At 38.8% G+C, this 23,093-nt stretch overlaps 1 protein-coding gene across 2 annotated transcripts in view; it reads right to left on the bottom strand.

Annotated features, from left to right (window-relative positions):
• Nucleotides 1-1,753: 1,753 nt before the first annotated feature.
• Nucleotides 1,754-23,093, bottom strand: part of CUL5 (cullin 5) — a 31,755-nt gene continuing 10,415 nt past the window's right edge. For both annotated transcript variants that reach the window (XM_048935260.1, XM_048935269.1), the window contains exons 5-19: nucleotides 20,457-20,598; nucleotides 19,685-19,830; nucleotides 19,528-19,608; nucleotides 18,272-18,365; nucleotides 15,002-15,132; nucleotides 14,192-14,299; nucleotides 13,532-13,596; nucleotides 10,962-11,094; nucleotides 10,315-10,446; nucleotides 9,577-9,700; nucleotides 8,682-8,857; nucleotides 8,404-8,565; nucleotides 7,591-7,709; nucleotides 6,528-6,651; nucleotides 1,754-5,343 (exon numbers count right to left, since the gene is read on the bottom strand). In XM_048935260.1, coding sequence (XP_048791217.1) covers nucleotides 5,149-5,343; nucleotides 6,528-6,651; nucleotides 7,591-7,709; nucleotides 8,404-8,565; nucleotides 8,682-8,857; nucleotides 9,577-9,700; nucleotides 10,315-10,446; nucleotides 10,962-11,094; nucleotides 13,532-13,596; nucleotides 14,192-14,299; nucleotides 15,002-15,132; nucleotides 18,272-18,365; nucleotides 19,528-19,608; nucleotides 19,685-19,830; nucleotides 20,457-20,598 — 1,932 coding nt within the window. In that variant the 3' untranslated portion in view covers nucleotides 1,754-5,148. The remainder of the gene's footprint in view (nucleotides 5,344-6,527; nucleotides 6,652-7,590; nucleotides 7,710-8,403; nucleotides 8,566-8,681; nucleotides 8,858-9,576; nucleotides 9,701-10,314; nucleotides 10,447-10,961; nucleotides 11,095-13,531; nucleotides 13,597-14,191; nucleotides 14,300-15,001; nucleotides 15,133-18,271; nucleotides 18,366-19,527; nucleotides 19,609-19,684; nucleotides 19,831-20,456; nucleotides 20,599-23,093) is intronic.

A 23,093-nucleotide genomic window follows, 5' to 3' on the forward strand; every position in this document is an offset into this window, starting at 1 on the left:
CATGCCAGCACTGGATGTTGCCACGTTAAGAAAAGACAAAGATAAAGCTCACTAAGAACCCTGGCACCAAGACTGGCCGCAGTGATGGGCAATGCAGCACAGGCAGAAGCTGTTTCATACCCCAGTTCCCCCAGAAGTGACAGCAGAATGGCATCTGCTCCGGGGGACTTTGAGACACCCAGTGTGCCTGCCTGGTGCAGTGAGCCCTGCTTGTTTGCTGAATTTGTTCCTGCAGCTCCCTGCTGCTGAAGGGAGGTGTGCCACTTCCCTGAATGTCTTTGGTAGTAGAAATCAATACGTAGCAAATCCTGAACTGTACAGTGATGTTAGACCTTGGTCTTCACAATAGAAGTGCACAGAAGAAGACAGCACATTCCCGTCTTTAATTCTTTTACCACTTCACACCAGTAACGTCTATAATGTCCTAACTTCAGTGTTGGTAATTTCAGATTTCAGTCTTTCACTCTATTGAAATGCAGCACGCTGTGCTCCTTCCCTCAGCTCAGGAAGTGAGTCCGGTGCCCACAGCACAGCTGAGCAGATGGAAGCAGCAGCAGAGCACGCGCTCTCCAACCACTCCCCTCCTGCACACTGCTCAGATGGCACTTGGTGCAGCGCACAGCACCCAGCTCACGTCACCAAGCAGATCTCCACTGCTAAAACGACTGAAATGATAAGCAGGCACCCTGCCTGTGCACTGCTCAAGGATGTTGCCGTGTTAAGCAAAGACGAAGACAAAGCCAGGTTCTACGTTTATCAGAAGAATGAAGAAGGTTTGAAGCCTTCCACATTTAGGCCACTGATCATGCCTAAGCTGTGACCACACAAAGTCATTGTGAAAGCTCTGCCGATAGCAACTGCCAGGTCGATAATTGCCATGCTTGCTGAAGAGTCAATCAAAAAAACTATTTATTCCACTCAAACAAACCTTTGCATGTACCAGAAAGCACAAAACGCTGGGTTTCACTGGTGCACTAAGAGAAAAAAAGCTGAGAAGTAAGAATAAAACTCCCATTGAAATAAAAGGACAATCAGAGAAGAGAAGCCATCACAGAAGCACAGCTTGGAGCAGCCAAGTTCCCACACTGCTTGGAGCAAAATGAGGCTATTAAGGAGCCTATAAACAGGAGGGGAGTCAACTCTTTGAAAGGGTAGATAACAGCAGGACAAGGGGAAATGGTTTTGAGTTGAGGGAGGGAAGATTGAGGTTGGATGTCAGGGGGAAATTCTTTCCAGAGAGAGTGGTGAGGTGCTGGAACAGGCTGCCCAGAGAGGTTGTGGATGCCCCGTCCCTGGAGGTGTTCAAGGCCAGGTTGGATGGGGCCCTGGGCAGCCTGGTCTGGTATTAAATGTGGAGGTTGGTGGCCCTGCATGTGGGGCGTGGGGGGAGGGTTGAAGCCTCATGATCCTTGAGGTCCCTTCCAACCTGGGCCATTCTGTGATTCTGTGAGCCAGTCCCAGCAACATGGTGATGGCGCCAGCAATGATCAGTGATGGCCATTTTAAGTCATTGCAGACTTCAGTACCTGAAGGCCCTGACAAGAAAGGAGCTATAAGTCCTTATGCGCCTTTCCTCCCTCACCCCACTTTGCCTTTTTGCTTTTTATTTCCTAAACTGACACTGATCAAAATAGACTTTGAGACTCGGAATCCAGCCACTTCCAGCTACTGGTGTTTTTTAGGAGCGGCGCCTGAAAGAGACCAAAACCTTTAGCAGGAGAAAAAGACCAAAATATCTTGCTAACATGCGTAGTCTTTTATATTACATTTTTATTTTGCAAGAAAATAAATTATACAACTTAAAAAATAAAATTCAAAAATTAAGCAGTACATCAAAATAGTTCAGCTGGACTGCCATACAGAAACTACCACCATTCCAAACTGTACAGCGTTATCACCTCGGTAGTGGCACACATTCAAAATTGTAAATACCATACGCAGATAGATATTACAACTCAGGAACTCAAGTTTGCTCAACACTCCAGACTACATATAGTGTATATGACAGGAAAGCTTTCGTGTATTGTTTATTTCACAAATCTGACCTCAAAGAATTACAAAGGTAGCATCCCAGTCATTTCGATGAAAATAGAAAACGGTTTGAGATAGCAAATCTTTCTGTAAAACTATCAAATCTTTTTGCCAATTGTATTTTTAAAATGCGCACTTTACAGGACAATGGCATCCCAATGCAAATCAATGCAACGTGTGAACATTCAATACGTTTAGGTTAAGTTTATAAAGGTGATAACAGGAAAGTCACATTTCCTTTTGGAAACGCAATTGCATTACAGTCATAACACATGAATGAAAGATGAACAAAAATAGGAGCTAGGAACACCAACTGTGGAAAGAGGAAAATGGAAGACTTCAAAATTGAAACTGAGATCCTCATCACGTTGTTGGGACAGAGAAAGTTTTAACAGTATTCCTTAATTAAACCCATTAAGAGCGATTCCCCCCCCTTGTCTACAACAGGTTTTCTCCATAGCCGTTCACCGTGGCAGTGTGTGGCAACATGCTTCTGAGATGCAGCACCTCTTTTAAGCAAGGTCTTTGGACATATGAATTCATAGCTAAGAACTGTAGCCTTAAAAGTGCGTTGTTGCCATATTGCAAATGAAGAATAGTTCATTTTCATTCAGAGCTGAACTCTGCCATCCTCAAAAGAACATTCAGCCCAGCTACCTCCCTGTGCCCCAGCTGATAGGAGTTCTAAGTGCATACTGGTGAAAGTGACCTGATGAAGGATGCTAAACACGATTCTGCATCTTTAACAAATCTGCTGGTGTGATTCTTAGATTTAATAAAAAACCAACATCCATTTTCAGCATATATTTAAAGAAAAATGACCATGTTGTAGGCACATTACCAAGTGTATTTCCACATCCCAGGTGTTGAGAAGGTACATAGGTAACTTTGAGGTTATACTATTTCATACTATTAGTTGAGGGAAAACAGTTTGTTAGATTTTAACACTCTGCTGCTTTCTGCATGCGCTCCAACTTCCTGAATGATTGCATGTAAGACACTCTCAACTTCTCTCAACCTAAGTCAATGGCTTCAGAAGCTGCACTGCCCCCTCACAGCGCTCCGTCTGTGCGTTCCTGTGCTTAAGGGCTGGCATTTCTTATGGTGGAGGCTGTGCTCAGACTGTCATGTTTTAGAGCTCTGGGTTAGTTTCTCCCAGCTATCTCAACTGAGCACTCACTGCCTGTAATTTACCTTCCATATACCAAAATGCCCGTAGCACAAGGATTTTATTAGAATTTTGTCTTCTACCATTTGAATGGTTTTAGTGGCTAACTACACAGAGCACCACTTGCTTTTGATTCTAAATAGCAACACCACAGGAGAAGAAAAAAGATGCGGTATTTTTGAACAGCATCAACTGTTTTTAATCAATAAAAGCATCGAGCTTGATTTGTAGTTTGCAAACACTACTTTGCCAGGTCTCGGCGTCTCTACATCTCTTCTTGTTCGTGAAACCTCCAGTACTGCAAATTCCTCAGTCAAACAGAGGACCAAGCACACACCACACGCAGGCAGTCACGATGGCAAGTACGTTAGTAAGCAGACCAAGCAGCTGGTTTAAGGGGGCAAACAGCCACTCCTGCAGTGAGTTTGCTTTTAAACCGCTCTTATTTCACCCTTTACTGCAACCATGTAAAAATAAACTCCTCCTTTCAATGGAAGGTTTTCCTTTCTGACTAAGGTCAATCCTATCCTCTACCCTCTTTCAATCATTTGAGAAGACCTTGAGATATTGTACTTGACTGGTAAATTAAAAAATGCACACTTGCAATTTAGATACGAATATTCATACAGAACTGAGTAAGGCTCAACTTACCTTTTATCCCAAGACAGACACTCTGCTCCAGTGAGTCCTATTACAGCCCAGGACATGCAGGGGCATTTCAGAGCAGCAGAGAGGCAAGCATTGCCAAACAACTACTTCAGATGATTGACAACAGAAGAGGTAACATTAAGAAATTGGAATTCCTGGTGTGTCCTTGGCACTCTCTCCACATACATCACACAGGGCGTTTTTCCTAAGCTTTCTACCATTTCAGTTAGAACTGCATTTCCCATTCTGACAGTTTCAAAGATGTTGACTTTCAAGGAACAGAAGAGCCAATATGTGATTAACCTTACATCTATGCATACAGAGAGAGCTACCAGTGAGGAATTAATACAGGAATCTTTGAGTGTTATCTTCTGAGAATTTGGGTACCAATTTCTCTTTAATGCGCTTACATGTACATCATATTTAAATACCTGGAATACAAATATTAAATGTACAAGGAAATACATTTAATATTTTTGTTTGAATAACAGACCTATCTATGGAAACTGTTTTTATAGTGGAATATCATTCAAGAAAGCTTTGCCTTCTCAAAGAGGATTGTACCAAATCATCTGTCCAAATAAAGTAACAAATAATGTATATCCACTTCTTTACAGAAAGCAATTTAAAAACAATGCTCTCTTGCTTAAAGGAAAGTATCACCCATGAGTTGGAACTATTTTTATGTCACTTATGTGTCAAATATTAAAATCCAGTTACTAGATTGAAGCACTGCTCTAGCCAACAGATTTTAATGAAAACAAATATGTATCAGTTTGTGAGGCATGTGTCTCTCAAATGTTATTACAAAAAGGATCAAAGGTGGACAGTACATGACTCTGTTGATCCAAAACACAAAAGTGAAAGTGCTACTTCTAGTCCTAATTGCATTAAAAAAAAAACCAAAAAACCAACAACAAAAACCAAAACAAAACTAGTAGCAGTTCCTCAGTGCATGAATATTTGAATATTTTTCCTTTGTGCAAGTACTGGTCATCTAAAAACCCAAACCTGTATTCTTCCTGGTGGGTGTAAGTCAAATCTACTTTTAAAAGTTCACAATGGGCTCTTCATGAATGCAAGTTTCCCACAAAACAGCATGCTGTTAAAAGTGTGCAACATGAAGGGAATGCCATCATGCTAGCTGAATGAGATTGGCAAAATAGAGTCCTCTTTAAGGTAAGGCAGGGATTTTAATACGTAATGAAAGTCAAAACAGGTCCTTTGCAGCACAAACTGTTGCAGCTGTCTGTCCAAGCACCCTTCCATTTGTGTTCTCAGCATCTCACAGAGTCCTCACGTTATGCCATATATATGAAGGTGTTGATATCCGACTCATCTCTTCTGATATATTTGTGCTCTATAAGCCATTCAATTTGCTCTTTTATCATTTTCTTTTGTGGTAAGAACATGTTTTTCAATATTTCTACCAGTTCAGTCTGAAGCTGGGCATTAGTAATTTTCTTCCTCATTTTCATTATTTGGATGATAGCCTCCTGGTGGGGAATGAGAGAAAAAACATTTTGAAATGTCTGGTGGAAATGGCAAAGCAAACACAGCATTAACAGGGGACCCTCGGTACAGCAAGGCAGCAAAGAAATGCATATTCTTCCTCAATAATCAAATGTAAGAACTATTTTGCCACTGTAAGTACTGCACTTAAGACACCTCAATTAAAATGAGGCAAGGCCAACATCTGCTCTTGCTTACGTATTCCTGAAGTGAGGGCCAAACCTTAACCCACTTGAAAAAGACACACTCTGAATACACTTTTCTATGCTGAATTCACCTTTGTGAATTACAGCCAGTTGCCCAGGTTCACTATCACGATTAAACTTCAGAATAAAACAGTACGAAGATCTACTGGGAGTTTCTATTCCTTATGCTTACGAGAAAGAACAAAGTAAATCAAGAATGCTGAAAAAGAAAACAAACAACACAATCAGAACACTCTTTGCTTGCAAGGTCAAACCATGGAGTTTGTTGTCTTCCAGGTTGTGGCCAAGAACTTGATAGACTCAAACCAAAGGAAACTGTGTACAAAAGGCTAATTTAGGATATGTTCAAAGCATGATGGAAGTTATAAATCCATGAAGTAAATGGCTTTGAATTTGTCAGTAATCAGGTATTAACTGTAAGCCACAATTCCTAAGCCTAAGCAGATACTGAACTATCTTCACAAAGAAGGTGATACAGTGACAGAATGGAACACTGGCAAGATGCACAAGCAATACAACTTGAGTCAATGGTGAATCTGCAAAATTTGACATCTAGAGTGTGAGTTAGTCACTAAAACCTGGTGTTTTTTCACCCGCTCATCCTCTGAGCAGAAGTCAGGGTGATCTGAGACAAACCTTGTGAAATACAAGCTTAGTGTCAGAGTAGCACTTACAAGGTGTTCTCATTTGGTAAGCACATGCAGGCATTAACCATTTGGCTAAAAGAATGGCCAGGGTGTTAAGAGAGGTGGGACACTTTACGGGTTGGCTGTCCTGGAGTTTAATCTGGCTGTGACTACAAGCACACACGCACACAGCATGAGCTCCTCACAAAGTATCAGAACCATACCGAAGAAGCCCAAGTGGGATTAAAAAGCACTCATTTCATTCATCAGCAACAGGAGGCTGTGATAACACATCGAAAGAAAAAGAACTGTAAGATTCCTCTGACACACACTTACCTGGGTTCGTAATATCCTTAGCTGGACTATTCCTTCATTCTCCTCTTCTCGCATTCTCTCTGTAGTAAGTTGCAATCGACCAATCAAATTTATCTTGCCCCTTTTCTGAACTTTAGCATTTTTTCTGAAAAAGTTGTATTGTATAAAAATAAGGCACAGATACATTTTCAACTAAGGAATTCCTACTAAAGTTAAATTACAGCAGCAAGGAGAACCATTGTGTATCAGACATTTATAAGACTAGAAGCATTGCAGGACTGGGATACTGGCTGACAAATCCAAATTCAACGCCAATTCCTCCACACAAAAACCCCACCACCAATATACTAATGTTACAACAAAATTCATCAGCTGAAACTGATAGCTCTCAAAACTGAGAAGTTACCAGCACTATTTTAAAGAATAGATGTCTAGAGAAACATATTTCAGTTTAGTTACATAAAACTAGGGTTCTTCAAAGGAGTTTTTACAACAAAGTTCAGGAAACGTGACTAGTTCCTTTTTCATCACAAGAAGTGTCTGTACAGCATAAAAAAATAGAGGGGAAAAAACAGACATCATAGCAGACATGGCAAAAAGCTGATGGCATTCTTCACTGGTCACCCCCAACACTTCTGTGCAGCCTGTCTCTTCTGTCATGTGTTCACATCATTTCCCAAAGCTTGTGATCCTGACGACAGGAACAAATGAACCACTGTGTCCCTGAGCAAGAAACTAAGCCCCAGCAGCAGCAGACTTGGCATTTTCCTACATAAAACCTCATGGACTCATTAGCAATGGGAAGATGGCAGAGCCTCCAATTCTGCACCTCATCCCCAGGCATTTAAGAAATTTAACTTCACAGAAATCAGAACTATACAAACACTTGTCTGAAGGGGCTGCTGGAGGTCATCTGCTTCAACCACCTGTCTGAAGCACAACTATCACTAAAAGTGAAATGATTATAGGACAGCAAAGCCTGTGTCTAGCTGAATCTTGAGAACTTCCAAGGACGAAGGTTAACGTGAATTCCTTTAACTATAAAAAAGCACATAGTTATTTTCATTTTCAAGCATCATCTTACATTAAACTGAACTCCTGGTTCACCGAGAAGAGGGTTCCTTCTGTAAAGTCTTTGGGTGAATTGACTTGAGGTTCATACAATAAAACCTGACGTTTCAGCTTTGGAAATGCTACAAGAGACTACAGAGAAAAAGGGGGGAAAAAAGAATGAAAATAAAACACAAGACTTTCTAAATGGAAACAAGTACTCTTTAAGAACATCGCTCACTGCTGTGCAGACTGTTGTGGAGGAACCACACAGCCTTGTTCAAAGGTGCCAGCGGGCAACACAAAGTCACCAGTGAAATCAGGGATGAAACATAGCTTACCAAATCTCTTTCTGAAATGAGTTACCATAAGTAAAATAATAAAAAGAAAAAACACACAAACTCACGGCTACAGAAGTAGCGTGTGGTGCTGCCTGATGTACATTATTTCTCTTTTCTTTTGGGAGCTAAATTATTAAAAGACTGGTAGAGCAAATGCATTATTTTTAAGCAACATACATTTATCAAGAGTTCCTAGAATTAGACCAGTCCCACTCCACAAACCACAATCCCAACTGTGTGCTTTATGCTGTATATGGCCAGAAAGATCTTGCTGTTTTCAAAAGCTTACGTTACGTAATTCCAAGCATAGAGAACATGTTAATGTAAAGGCTGTGTGTGCTTAACAGTAGTACAAGAAGCCAGCTTCACAATCGATTAATTAAGAAAAAAGGCGTTCACACTTTGAAGTATTGAAGTATTATCTGACAGCACTTTAAAAATATTAATTCCGTACTTCAGAGTACAAAAACTCAGGAAGAAATCTGTTTCAAAAGAAAGTAAAATACCCATAAAGTCCTCCTAAGTTCTGCATCAGGGAGTTCAGTTGCCAGTTTAAGATTTTCAAAGCTGATCTTCTCTCTGGGTCTTTGGTTCCATGCAAACAGCACAGCTAGCTGAAATGTTGTTACCTCCAAGTCATACTGGCCAACCTCATTCTTAAATGTTATCTGTGAACAGAATGACAATTTTCCTTGAAAGGCTTTCTGGATAACAAGCTTTCTTGCTACCATAAACACACAAAGTACTGCCGTTCAGACTGAAGCACCAAGAAGTATACACTTACAATTCCATTGGACATGAGGTGGTGCCAGTGCAGTTTTCTACCACTGTGATTCTTTTTATAAAATTCTTCAACTTCTGGGATGAGATCTTCTAATTCCGTGGGCAGTGAGACAAACACTTTTTCAGAACTACGGGACCAGGCACCAGCATTCAGAATTTTAATATTCACAGAGTCAGCTGCAAGACAATACTGGATTATATGAAACTGCAGGTGTAACAGGCAGACAAACAGAATGCATTCTTCTTCTGTTCTAAATACAACTGGGATGGACTGAATTTCCAGAAACAGCAAGGTGCCCACCCATTAACGCACTCCATTTATGGACCACTGGCTTTCTGTCAGCAATACTGATTGAAACCTTAGCTTTTTTGTCCTCCCTCTGCAGAGCTCCTTAAGCAGTAATGCAGCTCTACAGCTGATGTTGGTAAGCACCTCTCAAGGGGTTTCAGCAGCAGCAGGCCCAAGGTTGGATGTTCTGTCTTTCTCATCAGTGAAATTTAATCTCAGAAATGCAATTTGAACTCTTAACGGTGTGCATCAGTCTCTCCTACTGGCAGGTAAGGGAAGAGCGCAGTATAAAGCACTCATGAAGAATGACAGGGGCATAAAGAAGGGGACAGTTAAAGCATTCCCCTGCTTGGAGGTGGATTCGAGCCCTACCTGGAATTTAGCTACAGTTAGGGAGCCCATATCTAGGAGATACACCCAATAACTTCCAGAACGATATAGCTCAAGAGTCAACTGTAAGAAAAGCAAAGTACAGACGTTCCAATCTAGGGGTAGCAGTGCTCCGAAGACCGTTCAACCTGCAGTTGATATAATTTTAACTCAAGGCTCAACAGGATTTTTTAGCTGCACAAGAAATTAAAACCACTAAATCATATGAAAACAATACCTGGTAAAGCAAGTTTATTATTTTTGTGCATTTCTTTGAAGGCCTGGTTCAAGTCTTCAGATACTTTGATATCCTGGAACATTCTAGCCAACTTGTTTACATAGTCTGCTGGCATACCTACTTCCTGTGCAAACAAACAGAACACTGAACTATGACAGAGGCAACTAAGAATAATAATGAACTCAAAAAAGAGAACAGAGCGGTGAGGTACACGGACAGCATCACTTCACTGTAACAAATTTTATGTGATACAAAGGAGTTCTTTTGCATGTATCACAAGTAGTTTCCCTTAAGAGTATATGATGATTCTTTTAAAGAAATCCATGTGCTTAAGAATGTATGCATGCATTAGGGAATAAATGAATGAAGGCATTCAAGTAATATTCTAATTTACATAAAATTTCACAGTTAGACCAACAGTCTAATTGTGAAATTATTTACATGCTTAAACAACAAGTACACTGCATTTTGCTTATTTGCACGGGGAAAAAATGGTTTACAGATACACAAAATATTTTAAAAACTATAATTATCACTCTTAGCATCAACATTCCTCTTAATAATGTTTTACTTTCACAAAGTTTCATAATAAAATGGAAGTGTAAGATGACCTGCACAGCCTGCTATTTAAAACAGAACTTGCTGAAGCAAGGAGTAGGAATTAAAGCATTTAAGAATGAGAATTACTAGCACACACAACAGGAACAGCCGAGCACAGAAGGACAACAGGCTACTCACCCGGAGCCACTCCACCATGTTCTCCTCAATTTCACTATCAGCTGATATATCCAATATCAGGCGTCTTGTTAAGTGAGCTTTGTGATATCGCATGAAAACATCTTTATTCTGTACGTATTTAAGTACCAAAAGCTGTCAAAAAAGATTTTAGTATATTTATTTGCACCATTAGGCAAATCTTTAAATGCCCATCTAATGCCCCTGTAGACTATGATGTAGAAAAGGCTACTTTTGGGTGACTGAAGAGGACCCAGGCTGTGCTATCACAGCCACCAGCTATCAAGCTTTTATAATGTTGCACCTTCACATTGTTCCTTTGTCAGCCATCAGGAACTTCTCTTAGATCACACAAGACATTAATATGAAGCACCCTGTGTTGTTTTCTGCCCTAACCTTCACTACCGTAACACACCAGAGCTTAAATGAGCAATACTTCAGCATATTAATTTGGTGAAGACAACAAAGAGGTATGAAACTCCGCATGGGCAGTAAGATACAAACACACATGCATCGTGATACAAAACTCGTTCCCTACTGCTGCACTTCACATAACTATTTTCCAAGATCAAGGCCTTGACCCACATGAGGAAATACACCAACCAAATTCATTCTTCAGACTAATCAAGTAGAAGAAAGCAAGAACATACCACTTCTTTAAGCTTTGCTTCAATTTCTTCAGAGGTTAATTTTTTGCTTAGTGGTGTTTTTCTTAGCAACATGTCACAGTAATTAGCAAGAAGCTCAGGGCATTTGGATTCAGGCTGTGTTTTCAATCCAACACTAAATAAAGAAAGAACAACATATCTTCAAACTGAAAAGAATCCTGTTATTCTGGAGCAGTCACACTGTGAACAAGACAGACCAAGCACTCCTCTTGGCAGGGCCATAGTGGAACAAGGGAATTCAACACTAATGAAAAACTAGTGACAACTCCCTTTTCCTCTTGGAAGAATAAATACTATTAAGCATTTTCAGACAGCTTTTACAGCTTGATCATTCCAACTGCTTTTCATTTTAGAACTTTCTAAGTATGATTATATTCAAACTGTAGTTTTAATCAAGTAAATGATAGTGAGGATTCCAGCAAAAACTTAGCAGATATTTCACTCATCAGTATGGCCTCTTGACAACTCTCAAGAACAACTTCCTGCAGTGCCCAGGAGGCAAAAGCTGACACACGTATCATGTAGCAACACAATGAAATTATTTCATAAGAGGCAGAAACAGGAGGCTAACAGCTGGCAGATTAAATAGTTTGAGGGTTAACAAGGAGATACTACAGTATACAGACTGAGGTTCTTCAAAAGGCCTGCGATCACAAGGTTGCATTCTGAACCTGTAACCTACTGTTGAATAAAATTATTCCTAGTGTCAGGTGGCACCAACTTGATTTCTAGTCTCAAATCGTTGCCCAACGTTCTCTGTAATGGATTCCCTTGGAAAAATAAAGGCAGTGAGCAAGACTGCAGTGAAGAAGCCTTGGGGATGTTCAGGAATCCAGTGCTCTTGCTCACTCCCTCACCCTTGCTTGCTATCTACAGTAGATAAATGCTAAAAGAGAATGTATACACAGGGAACTTGAAAGAGCTTAGGAAGAAGAATGCTGAACAGAAGACCACTGCCATCACAGTGGTCACTAAGAGATCACTAGGTATATTTAGCTTTTAGGAGTCAAATACAGGCACTGATTTGCATACTCCCACGGGAAATCTAAACACAGACATAGAAAAAAGTCCATCTTGCCTACATCTTTACAAAGTATGCAAAGCAGGGATCCAGTCCGTTGTGAGAGTGTTCTTCCAGTAATAAAACCAGCAAGGCTAATCTCCGTCCCACATTGCTATTAGTCCAAAAGCAAACAGTGTTAAGAAGCACATGTCATCTAGACACAGCCCTGAGCAGCCCTGCTTCAGCAGAGCTTGGGCCAGAAGGATCCAGAGCTCCCTGCTGACCTCAACCATTCTCTGACTCTCTGTACAAAAATACTGAACAGACTTCAATACCTATGCTACTCCCAACTCACAGGTGCTAAATAATAAACTCTGAGAAGTATAGTTTCATTATGCCTTTCCCCTAAGAAAAAGATAAATTGATGACTATTTATCGGGAAGAATGAGACATGATAAACTGGAAATAGGAAAAATACAGGCTTTACCCACACTAATAAAAGTGCAGAGAATCATTTCAACTTGTACAGGTGTCTTGTGAGATAGCAGACATTTTATTTTATCCATGGCTCCTAGAAAGTGCAGACTGGCTTGCCAGAGAATGCACATAATTTTGTGCACCCTGCAAACGTTCCATAAAACAGACAAATGCTCAGTTTATAAGGAAATTCTAGCAAATCAATAAAAAGCACTTCTGAAACTCATATTGGCATTTTTTTAAAAATAATCTCAACACCAGAAACTATAAGAATGCAGTAACTCGTGCTCTAGCCAACACAAGATCAATATGGATCCATGTCTCCTGTTGCCTGGCTTTTCCAAAGTAGGAAGTGTCTCTTTCAGTCTTCTGCTGCGTCTTCTACCTACCCGTGCTCCTATTTTCACAAAAGGCACAGGAACTGGAGATATGTGCCCCTCAGCTAACTTCAGTAAGATTGGACAAACCAGTTTAGTTGCAGCTGCCAGCCTTTGGTTCTGTAGTGTCAGACTACAAACGACACATAAGCAATCCCAACCACCATAAGTTAAATGCTAACAATCATCTGACTGACTTCTATCTCCTCCAGGCTGAACTAGCAGAGTTGCCCCCATCAGCATCATTTTCCTCTCAAGTGCATGTCAGCTTAATCTTCTACTGAAAGATGTTTAAGCTAACCTGGTTAATTTTACACTGCAACCAAGAAAGAAAACCTGCACAGGTCACACTCAAAGCATTACCCAGTACTTTTACTGGAGTTTGGCAGTTCTACAGCTCAGTTTTTTGGTAGCAATAATCCAGGAAAGTATTCCTAAATTCAACTAACAAACGGATTCATTACTACAAAACAAAAGATTCACAATTACTACAAACAAAGCTGTTTAAATAAACTGCTATTCGCTGATCTGCTCCCACACGAAACACATCTCAACAGGGCTGGATAATCCATCTGAAATTTTATAAGAGAAGGCACTTTTAAATGCAGTGTTACCTCTTGAAGACATTTAAAAACAGAAGCTCTGTCTTGAACAATCTAATTACCCTGACTCACATTCAAGTTCATATGGCTTACCCCTTTTGCTTCAATGGCAATTCAAGTTTAAATATTGTAGCATCATTCACAACTGCTTTGTATGCCTAAAATAAATAAACACATAGTCAGAGCTTCAATTTCTCTTCCCAATATGTGAATCACAAAAGTTTTATCCTGCCTTTTTAGGTTATCACAGGAAGAAATTAATTCAGTTCTATTGGTTCAAAGATTGCAGATTTGATTTTCAATATGAGATCAAACCCTGTGACTCAGTTTTCCATTAACTGCTGTTTTACGTTCTCTTTTTTTTCCTTAACACACCACCTTAAGCAACAACTTAAAAGGGAAGGAATTGCGTGGAACGGGTTCCATATCTGAAACTATATGACTACACCCAAACACAATAAATTCTAAACATAAATACATCACTGAATCAATATTAAAATTTAAAGGTGCTCAAAAACAGAGAATCTTTTGATCAACAATTTTCCAAAGCTACACACAAATGAAACTTGATGCATTATCACACAACCAATTCAAAACAAATCAGTTGTTAGTAAGTTACACCAACTTTTAGTTCACATACTTATCAGAGTAGAGCAATTTCTAGATTTAGCAGCATGTGCTCACAAGGCATCATAATATTGTTTTTAACGATTCTTAAAGAGCTGAAAACAAGTGGTGAGTAGAAGCACATACCTTATCTCTTGCAGTAAGAAATCTTGGATCATCTTGAAAAGCTTCTTTAACCAATTTACTAAATCGATTAAACAGTGTAAGCAATTGCTCTACATACTTCTCAGAATCCTGAAGTTAAAACAGGCAACAATCAAATTAAAAAGCAGATTTCACAGAAGTTAGCATGAGCTTAATTCTCTCATCTATAATCCCATAGTCTCCCTAGGGCTCCAGGACTACAAAGGAGAATTTTATTTTTATTCCCTGTACTCAAGAGTTTTACAGCACTGTAAACCTCAACACAGACTTTCAGGATCATGTTTCCTATATACAAAAATAAACACAGAGAGAAAAAATACAAGTTTTAAATACTGTATAATACCTTCCAAATGAAAAAAAATGCTTTCAGAGATCAAGAAAATGAACATCCCAATGGCTGAAAATACCCAGGCTTCCCAGACTCTGAGAAAAAGATTATAAGAAGCTGGAAAAGACTGGTAGAAAGCAAACCTTATAAAATTTCCACACTTAGAGCCATATCTGGATTGGTAGTTGAAAGTATATCTCAAATTTCATCAGGAAGTTAGAACTTTGAGAAAACTAATTATGCCTTTTTAATCCTAGCACATAATGAAGTAACCTGTGCACTTATCACTTAAAGAAACAATTGAAAATGTAAAGAGTTAAAAATATATATATTTCTAAGGATACTGCAAAGTTCTATGCTTAGAAAGACCAAGAATCTTCAAAAACCATTTCCACTCATGTGTGACCTACAATTACAGCATTTAACTGCCAGCTTTGTTTGTTTTTTAAAAGCAAGTCACTTACAGTAGTAATAGTTTCAGCAGCTGCTACCATATCCGCAAGTCCAGCACTAACAATATGTTCCTCCAAGTCTTTCAGCATGGGCTCGATCCCGTTTGGAACTTTATCCATCAATGAAAACATTAAATGCAATTCTGAAAGATACAAATACTGATAAAGTCACTGGTCAAAAACCTTTCTTAAAAAGTAACAAGAACAAAACACAGAATTGCTGCACTTTTACTTAAGGGTATCTCAAGTAGGAAACTGACAGTGTAAGAACAGATAATTCAGTTAATCTGTTAAGAAGTAAAAATGCTTTGAAGACTAATAGGCCTGACCCCACAAGGATGTTCCTCTAAGTTGAAATGAAACATCTGTTGTAAGGTAACACTTACTTATGCACCTAATATAAAATTGAATTTAAAAAATACAATGAAGTCAGCAGCAACTTCAATTAAATCCAGGTTCAGCATAAATGCCTTAGTGCCCAGCAAAAATGGTCCTCTTTCAGCTGGAAGCCTACAAGAGTTTGTGTATGAAATCATATGGACTCAAGACTTCTCCTCCTAAATTAAATCCAAACAGAGCTCACTTTGTGTGTCTTCAAGTATGATCTACAATGTTTCATCTAAGTGTACCAAAGTCTCAGGCAGTTTAACTGACCAGGATAAACAGCACTTTCTCCTTTCCTTTTCCCCAGAGAGTTCTTCTGAAAGTTACCAGCTTGAAAACTTGAAAAACTCGTATGGTTTATCTTCTTTTTGTGAAGTTATTTCAACATTACAAAAAGATTAATATTTACTGAGCCAGCAATAATCACCCCCAGAAAGCTGTTCACAGCAAAACACCTGGGTTAAAATAATTGTGGAGTCCACAGAGAGACTAAACACAGCCAACTTCTCTGCTTAATGAAGGAGAACAAACTGGTGGTGGATTCCGAATCTTTTTTGGATGGAAAAAAGATGACAGATTTGCTTAGTTTCTCGATGTCGCATCTACAGTAAAGGGAGCCAGAAATAAGATGTTCTGCTTATGTTTTCTCCTTTGCAATACTTCTGTCAGCAACATCTGCAGGATCCTATCACCGCAGAAGATGAAATGTTACTTTTATATCCCAACAACTGCTGCAGAACCACACAGGAAAGCCAAAAACCTCTCAGAACGTCACAGCACAAATGAAGGAATGAAAACCACCAACAACCTTCAAGAAAAGCTTGCACTGCAACTAGAGACAACTTGGAATGGGCTAACCAATAGGATTTCAGAAATCAGGAAAAAACTAAGTCAAAGTTGCCAGTGCAATTCAGATGTGCTGTAGGTGGTGGCAACACTGCACTACTCAGGGCAAGTCCAAAAAGCTCACTCAACTTTTATTTGATCTTTTCATCTGTACTTTAAAACAAGGTGGGAGCAGGGAAGAGACATGAGAGAAGAAAAGGGTGGGAAGGAAAAGATATATCAAAGGGCACCACTTTCTGTTTCTGTAAGACAGCGATGGTATGAATAAGCTGACAGCAAAAAAAATAAAAGGCAGTGGTCTCTTGTAAAAGAATGTCTGAGAAAGAAGACTGCAGAGTCTTCAAAGACAGATTTCAAATCTAGAAGAAAAAGGAACATTTTAATGAAGCATTCCTCTCCGAATGCATGCATTATGAAAACAAAAGGTAAAAGAACACACTGTCGTCGTTGGAGGCAAGCAAACAACTTCCACAGAATTTAGGCCTCCCATCCTTAATCCTATAAGCAAACAAAAAGACACTAAAATGATTCTGAAGCATTTGCAAGTCATGACATCTTGGATATATTTTAGGCAGAAAACATCATGTGTTGCTTCCTTTGCAGGGCATGTAAATATCCAATACTTAACAGAGCATTTTACATCAATGCCCAGCTCACAGCCACAAACCCAGCTCCTCTGTGTCTGATGTTGTTCATTGAAGATAAAAATTAAGACGTTTTTTGAGGCAATTAACATCAGAAAGGCATATGCACAAGTGAAGAATATAGCAAAGGACACTATCAGATTTATGTATATGTTACTATGTATAGTTCTAGTCTTTAAATGTTTAATCATCTGCACTTGCATGCTTCACTAAGGCATTTTAAACAGCATAACTTAGGTCTAGGAAAAAAAAGGAAAAAAAAAGGAGAGATGCTTGAGCTCTTATACAGCAAACATAAACAGAAGTACTTTGTAACCAGGCAGCAATACTGGGCAGAGGTAGCCAAAACCAAAAAGGACTGTGGGAAAAATTCAACAAGTTTCTAAAGAAAAATGCTTTGGATACTGTAGATGAAATCATCTGGAGCTCTTCATTTCGATAAACCACCTGCATCTCCCAAAGGCTGTAACCTATACTCACATGAAGCTGGTGGCTTTCTAGATTTAGCTTTGGATTACTGCCAGAAATCACACTGCTACACGAGCAGATTGGCACGACATAGCTTGGGAGGACAAATATTCTCTGAAATGCTACCTTCAGAAATATTTCCTACACTATTATAAGTTATAAAAAAAGTGTTTTCACATTTGCATTATATAGATACTAAAAATACTGTCTGCAGGACATTGAACCTTCAAAAAAGTAATTAGCATGTGATTTTGGCTCGATTTATGACTTTCTGAGGATTTGTCTAGTTCATTTTCTCATACAGGACTAGCTCAAAACTTCTGAACACTAACCTCCCAATTTCTGGCAGCAAAGCTAGAATGCCTTTTTAAAACTTCAAAAAGGCACAGAGCTAACATGCAGTATTCAGTCACAAACAATTGCAGAGATTTGGTTCACTGACCTATTGATCCTGCAACAATAACCAGAATAAGAAAAATATCCCTGCTTCGCAGAAAAAAAGCTTTGAAAAGAGATGCTTCACTTTTTTTGGAGGTGGGGGGGGAGATGAGACAACATGACACTGTGCATCTGAACTACTCAAATCAAGAAATGACACACATGCAAAATTAGTCGACATGAAGAAAATAAGTGGTAGGAAAAACAAGGAAAATATAAATAAATATTAAATAAAAAGAGTAACAAAGTATTCATTTAATTCAAGTAAGATTAGAGCTGTTCGGTCATTCAAGTTAGGGTACTGTATCTACAGATTTCAGAAGTGTGACTAAAAACCACCACCACCAATCGTTTTTGTGGGACAAGTTCCCTACACGGAGCAACATTCTATCCGTGAGACACTGCCACTATCTATTAAAAACAGTAATTTGATCTACCAGCAGATCTATTTTTATGCAGTCAGCGCTGAGTTCATCCCGCACTGCTCTGAGGCCTCACTTACTTTCTGTTTCATTTCGTTTGATCATGCCTTGGCATTCGGCTAAAATGGTCTCTTTAAAAGATGTCACCAGGGCATTGACGCAGCACTCCATCAGCTGAAACGTAGCAAACACAGAATTAGCTCATCTAGCCTTGAAAGTCTCATCAGCCTCAAGTTTCCTGTGACACAAAATCTAGGCTGTTCTCAACACGTATGCTGTATAAAATAATTAATAATACAAAGCAATTCATTAATTCTCAGAAGTAGGTGTACTTTCAGGAAAGTCTATACATGAAACTGTATTTCTTTAAAATGTGTAGGATAGCAAATGTGATAAGAACACTTCCAAGCTAGCAATCAGCTTGATATTTCTACTGCCTTTTTCCCCTCAAGGGAGCCATCGCTTCTGGAACACCAACTACCCTACTTAGTTTCCAAGTATACATCCAAGAGCTAAGAATAGTTCTCATTCCAGCACACCCTATTTGGACCAGGCTGGGTGGCTTGAACAAGGCACTACAGCTAGATCTAGCACAGAAACTGCTTGTACATGTCCAGACCATTTCTCTTTTGTCAGCCTCTTTATACAAGTTATAGCTATGTAAAATGAATGATTTATAGCTTAACACAAGACATAAAATAAATTTTCATCAACTGCAGTAAATTCAGATTTAAAGGGTATTTATTTAAAATAACCTGTTTCCTGAACTGATTCCAACATAGGCAATTATGAACTACTCACTGCAGTTAAATCTTCCTCCAGAGTCTGAACTGTGTGAAATATTGCTCAACTGGGGGGAAAGGGTCACGAGCAGAACGTACTAAATGGCCATATTTCAGCCTAAGAGGAAATCTAGAACAGTTTTAATGAAATTTTCATTGCTCCTTCTGATTGCAGTGAGCAGTAACATTTTCAGGTACTCTAAATGAGCCTTGAGACGCCCTTCGCTCACTAGACTGCATACTTATTTTCATCCTCATCCACTGTTAAGCATAGAAAAAATCCTGACTCAAAATGAAAGAGCAAAAATACATTTGGACAAAAAAACGGCTCTTTAATTTGAACTATAATCTACATTTACAATTAAAATATCTGTAGAAATTGTAAATTGCCAGATTACAGATTTTCACAAGAAAAGAATACAGTGGATAATTCTTTCAAAAGAAAACATTTTCGTAACAACTTACTGCACTGTAACACACCGAAATGACAACTCATGGCTAATAATAATATATAAAACATAGGATATGGCAATTTTTCTACACAATGTACTCACTGCTTCCACAGAGTTACATTCACGTCTTGTTTCTAAATATCGTAGTGCTCTTTTCTCTTCTTCCTTTAGTTTAGCATCTGCCTGTGCAGAAGTAGAACAGCCATCATTTTAAGCACCAACATTTCCAGAACAAAATTACAGCAGAATTTTTACTTACATATTTCATATAATTCTGTACACCATTTTGTTGTAAATAAGAGGGAGCTTGTGTTCTATAAAACCTCTCCGTTGAATCCAAATATGCCTTTTCAAAGTTATCTCGATAAATCTGAAGTTTATCTTCAGGATTAGAACAAAGGTTAACTGCAAAGAGAAAGTCTAAACTTAATTCCTGGAAATTCGTGTGGCTAACAATAAGCAAATCTCTCTCAGTGAAGTAAGTTTTATATTTAAAGGTTGCAGTGAACAATTTGATGCATCCTGCAAAGGTGCTCTGAATTCAAGGTAACCAATCCTCCAATCTTTGCTCCAAAAGACTTAAATTAACTGCAGACAAACAGAAAAGCAGGCTGCAGGGCTTTGAAGAAAAGGCAGGTAATGCCAAAATGGACAGAGGTTTTGTTTTGCAAAGGAGGAAAACGAGTGGCAGTCTTAGATGCAGCCAGCTTAGTGCTTCTTCAAACTGCCTGAAGAATCACAAGCAGTATGGAAAGCTGCACTGGCATAAGGTTATTTCTGCAACCTTGAAACATCAAGCAGTTTGCTCCTTAAAGATACTGATTTTTACAGAAAATGATACATAGCAAAATCACTTAGAAGTTAAAGATACCTTGAACATAATTTAACTGGTATCTCATATCAATAATGACAAAATCCAAACAAAATGCTGGGATAATCATTCCAACCCTACCAGCACATCTGCCAACTTCTACAATGAAAAATTCATTTACTTTAGTAAGAAGGCAAAAGAGATCACGTGCAAGACATACCATATGATTCTCGAACTCCAATAACAAGCTGAGAGTCAAAAGCTTCTCCTAGTCTTTCAGCATGAACTAGCTTCATTGCACTGTCCTGAAGTCTATTTTTTATATTTGAAAATATGGATTCATTCCAAGTATCCAGCATGAGCTGCATGTTAGGAAGAAAAAAAAATCCTGTCAGAAAGGTGCATGCAGATCTGAGTTTGTACAAAGAAATACAAGATATCAAACAGAAATAAAGCAAATGAGAATGCAGTTTTCAGGCTATATAACAACTTGCTCTTCCATGTCACAGAGGTAATATTCAGCTTATATGCCAAGCTTACTTTATAAACTGGACAGCGAGGGGATGCAGCGATCATTTGATTCAGATATTGTATCATTCTGTATTGTTCCTGTATAACTTCTATAGTGTTATTTCTGTATTTTACAGTTTTGAACAATCAGCCAAGTAACGTTCCCAGCACTGGGATGTGTCAGGAGTTGCAATCCTAGGGGTACCTTTGAGTCAAACACAGTTGAGCATTTGGCAGGCTCAGTCTCCACAACAACTACAACTCAACATGGCACTTACATAAAGGAAAAAAAAAGATGTTTTTGGATTGCATTTCTCCAACATGAAAATTCAACATGCAAGCAAAGTATATTCATCACCTATCTTCAAACATGGCAATAACTACTCTGAATGCTCTTTAAGCACACCAATGATCAGTCTGCACTGACAGTGGAAAGGAGGTTTGAATTGTGAAATATACAGATTTAAACTCTGCCTCGCAGTTGTGAACAAGCTTACAGAAAATGAGATTAGGAAGACTTGATACTGCTATAAGGCAAAGTGAATGGTAAGATTACATGGGCCTCCATTCCTGCTTTGTACCTTTTAGGTTTTAACACAGCAAGGCAGGTATCCTTTTCAGAGAGTTAAGGTGGCCTTTCTTTATTCTAAATTCTCTATTTTCTTAATTTCAGCTAAACTTGCATTTCAATCTGTATTGCTTAAAACATTGCAATGCTTTAAAAACAAAGCTGTATTTGATTATGCTTCCTCAATTACTTTTTCATTATCTTAACATCATTAATATACATGTTATAGTTGCACTGTATGATCACAGAATGGGTTTACAAGAGCTGAAATGAGTAACAAACAGAGAAGAAAACAGGGAGAATGTCAACCAACGTCAAAGGCACAGCTTTGTCATGGTCAAGCTGTTTTTAGACATCGTGGATAGAAAATAATTTGATGGAGATATTTGAAGCAAAATATGCAGATTGTTCTGAGTACATAAAGAACTTTCCAAGAATGGGAAAAGTTTTCAAAGGTGCTTTGTAGAAACTTATGGGAAATGATGCCAGGTAATTGCTTTCAGCAGTAAGTATGAAATAAGATAGTTTGGAGACTGGGTTTTGATGACTCAATCATGACATGGACTTAACTGAACTGCATGTGAGAGACAGACATCAGTTTCAGTCCTGAACAGTATCTGAACTGGTAGTCACCAGTATTTTATTATTTGCCCTGCCCCACTTCGCCTTTTCTTTCATTTCTTAGCCTCCTGCCATACAGCAGAGTTCGAGTCTGCCACATCTTGGAGAGCCTACTGAGATCACATGCTTTTTCTAACAAACACTCACAACAAAAAAGGTAACTTGAGGTGGTGATTTCTCTCTGTTGCTGTTCCTGCTTCTTTTCCTTCTAAAGCAGGTTACATGTCACAACAAGTGGTTGGGAAAAAAAAGTCACCCCAGGTAGCCTATTTGAGCTCATTTATTCTTCCTGTCCATATCAGGAAAGTTAAAATGATCTTCAATACCAAAAGACTGTTAACGAAACTGCATTTCGCTATCTATACTTTCTGTGATGGAAAAAGATAACAAATGACATTAAACTGCAGAACTTACCACTCTACAACTGACACGCTTTGTTTTTCTGGCAGTAAAAGATAAAAGCAACTTCAAGGACATTTATTTATGGGACTCAGAACACTAAGAGCTCTGCACTCAAAACCCCTACACATTCCTTACCATTCTGATTTGGAGCCAGAGAATGGTTTGTGTTGGAACCGACCAAAAAGACAACCTAGTTCCTCCTGTGGGCAAGGACACCCTCCACCAGACCAGGCTGCTAAGAGTGCCATCCACCTGGCCTCCACCACCTCCAGGGATGGGGCATCTACTGCTCTCTAGGCAGCCTGTGCTTCCCAATATGAAATCTAAATCTCCCCTCTTTTAGTTTCAAGCCAATACGCCTCAACTGATCACCGCATTCCCTGACCTCTTCAACATGAAACGGTGTATGAAATAAGATTTTGCCTGTACAAAACTTTTACTGATGTGACTGACAGCCTGTAGGAAATACAGGAGACTTTGAGATCAACAGCTGTATTTAACTTGAGATGACAATGTTCATCTATAAAAGACAGAGATGCACCCCAGTTAAGATCCTGCCCTAGGGAAATAAACTAGGGGTAGAAACTATGCACTTGTGTAAATGGAGGTGAGTATACTATATAACATATGCAAGTATATAAAGAGTAGGGGTGAGTTTACAATTGCCCCTCCACTGGGATTTAAATTAAAAAACAAACAAACAATTTATTACATTAAAAAATTAATAAATCTATCAAACAAAAACTTTAATAACCC

This window comes from Lagopus muta, chromosome 1 (assembly GCF_023343835.1).
Source record: "Lagopus muta isolate bLagMut1 chromosome 1, bLagMut1 primary, whole genome shotgun sequence".
Lineage (NCBI taxonomy): Eukaryota > Metazoa > Chordata > Aves > Galliformes > Phasianidae > Lagopus > Lagopus muta.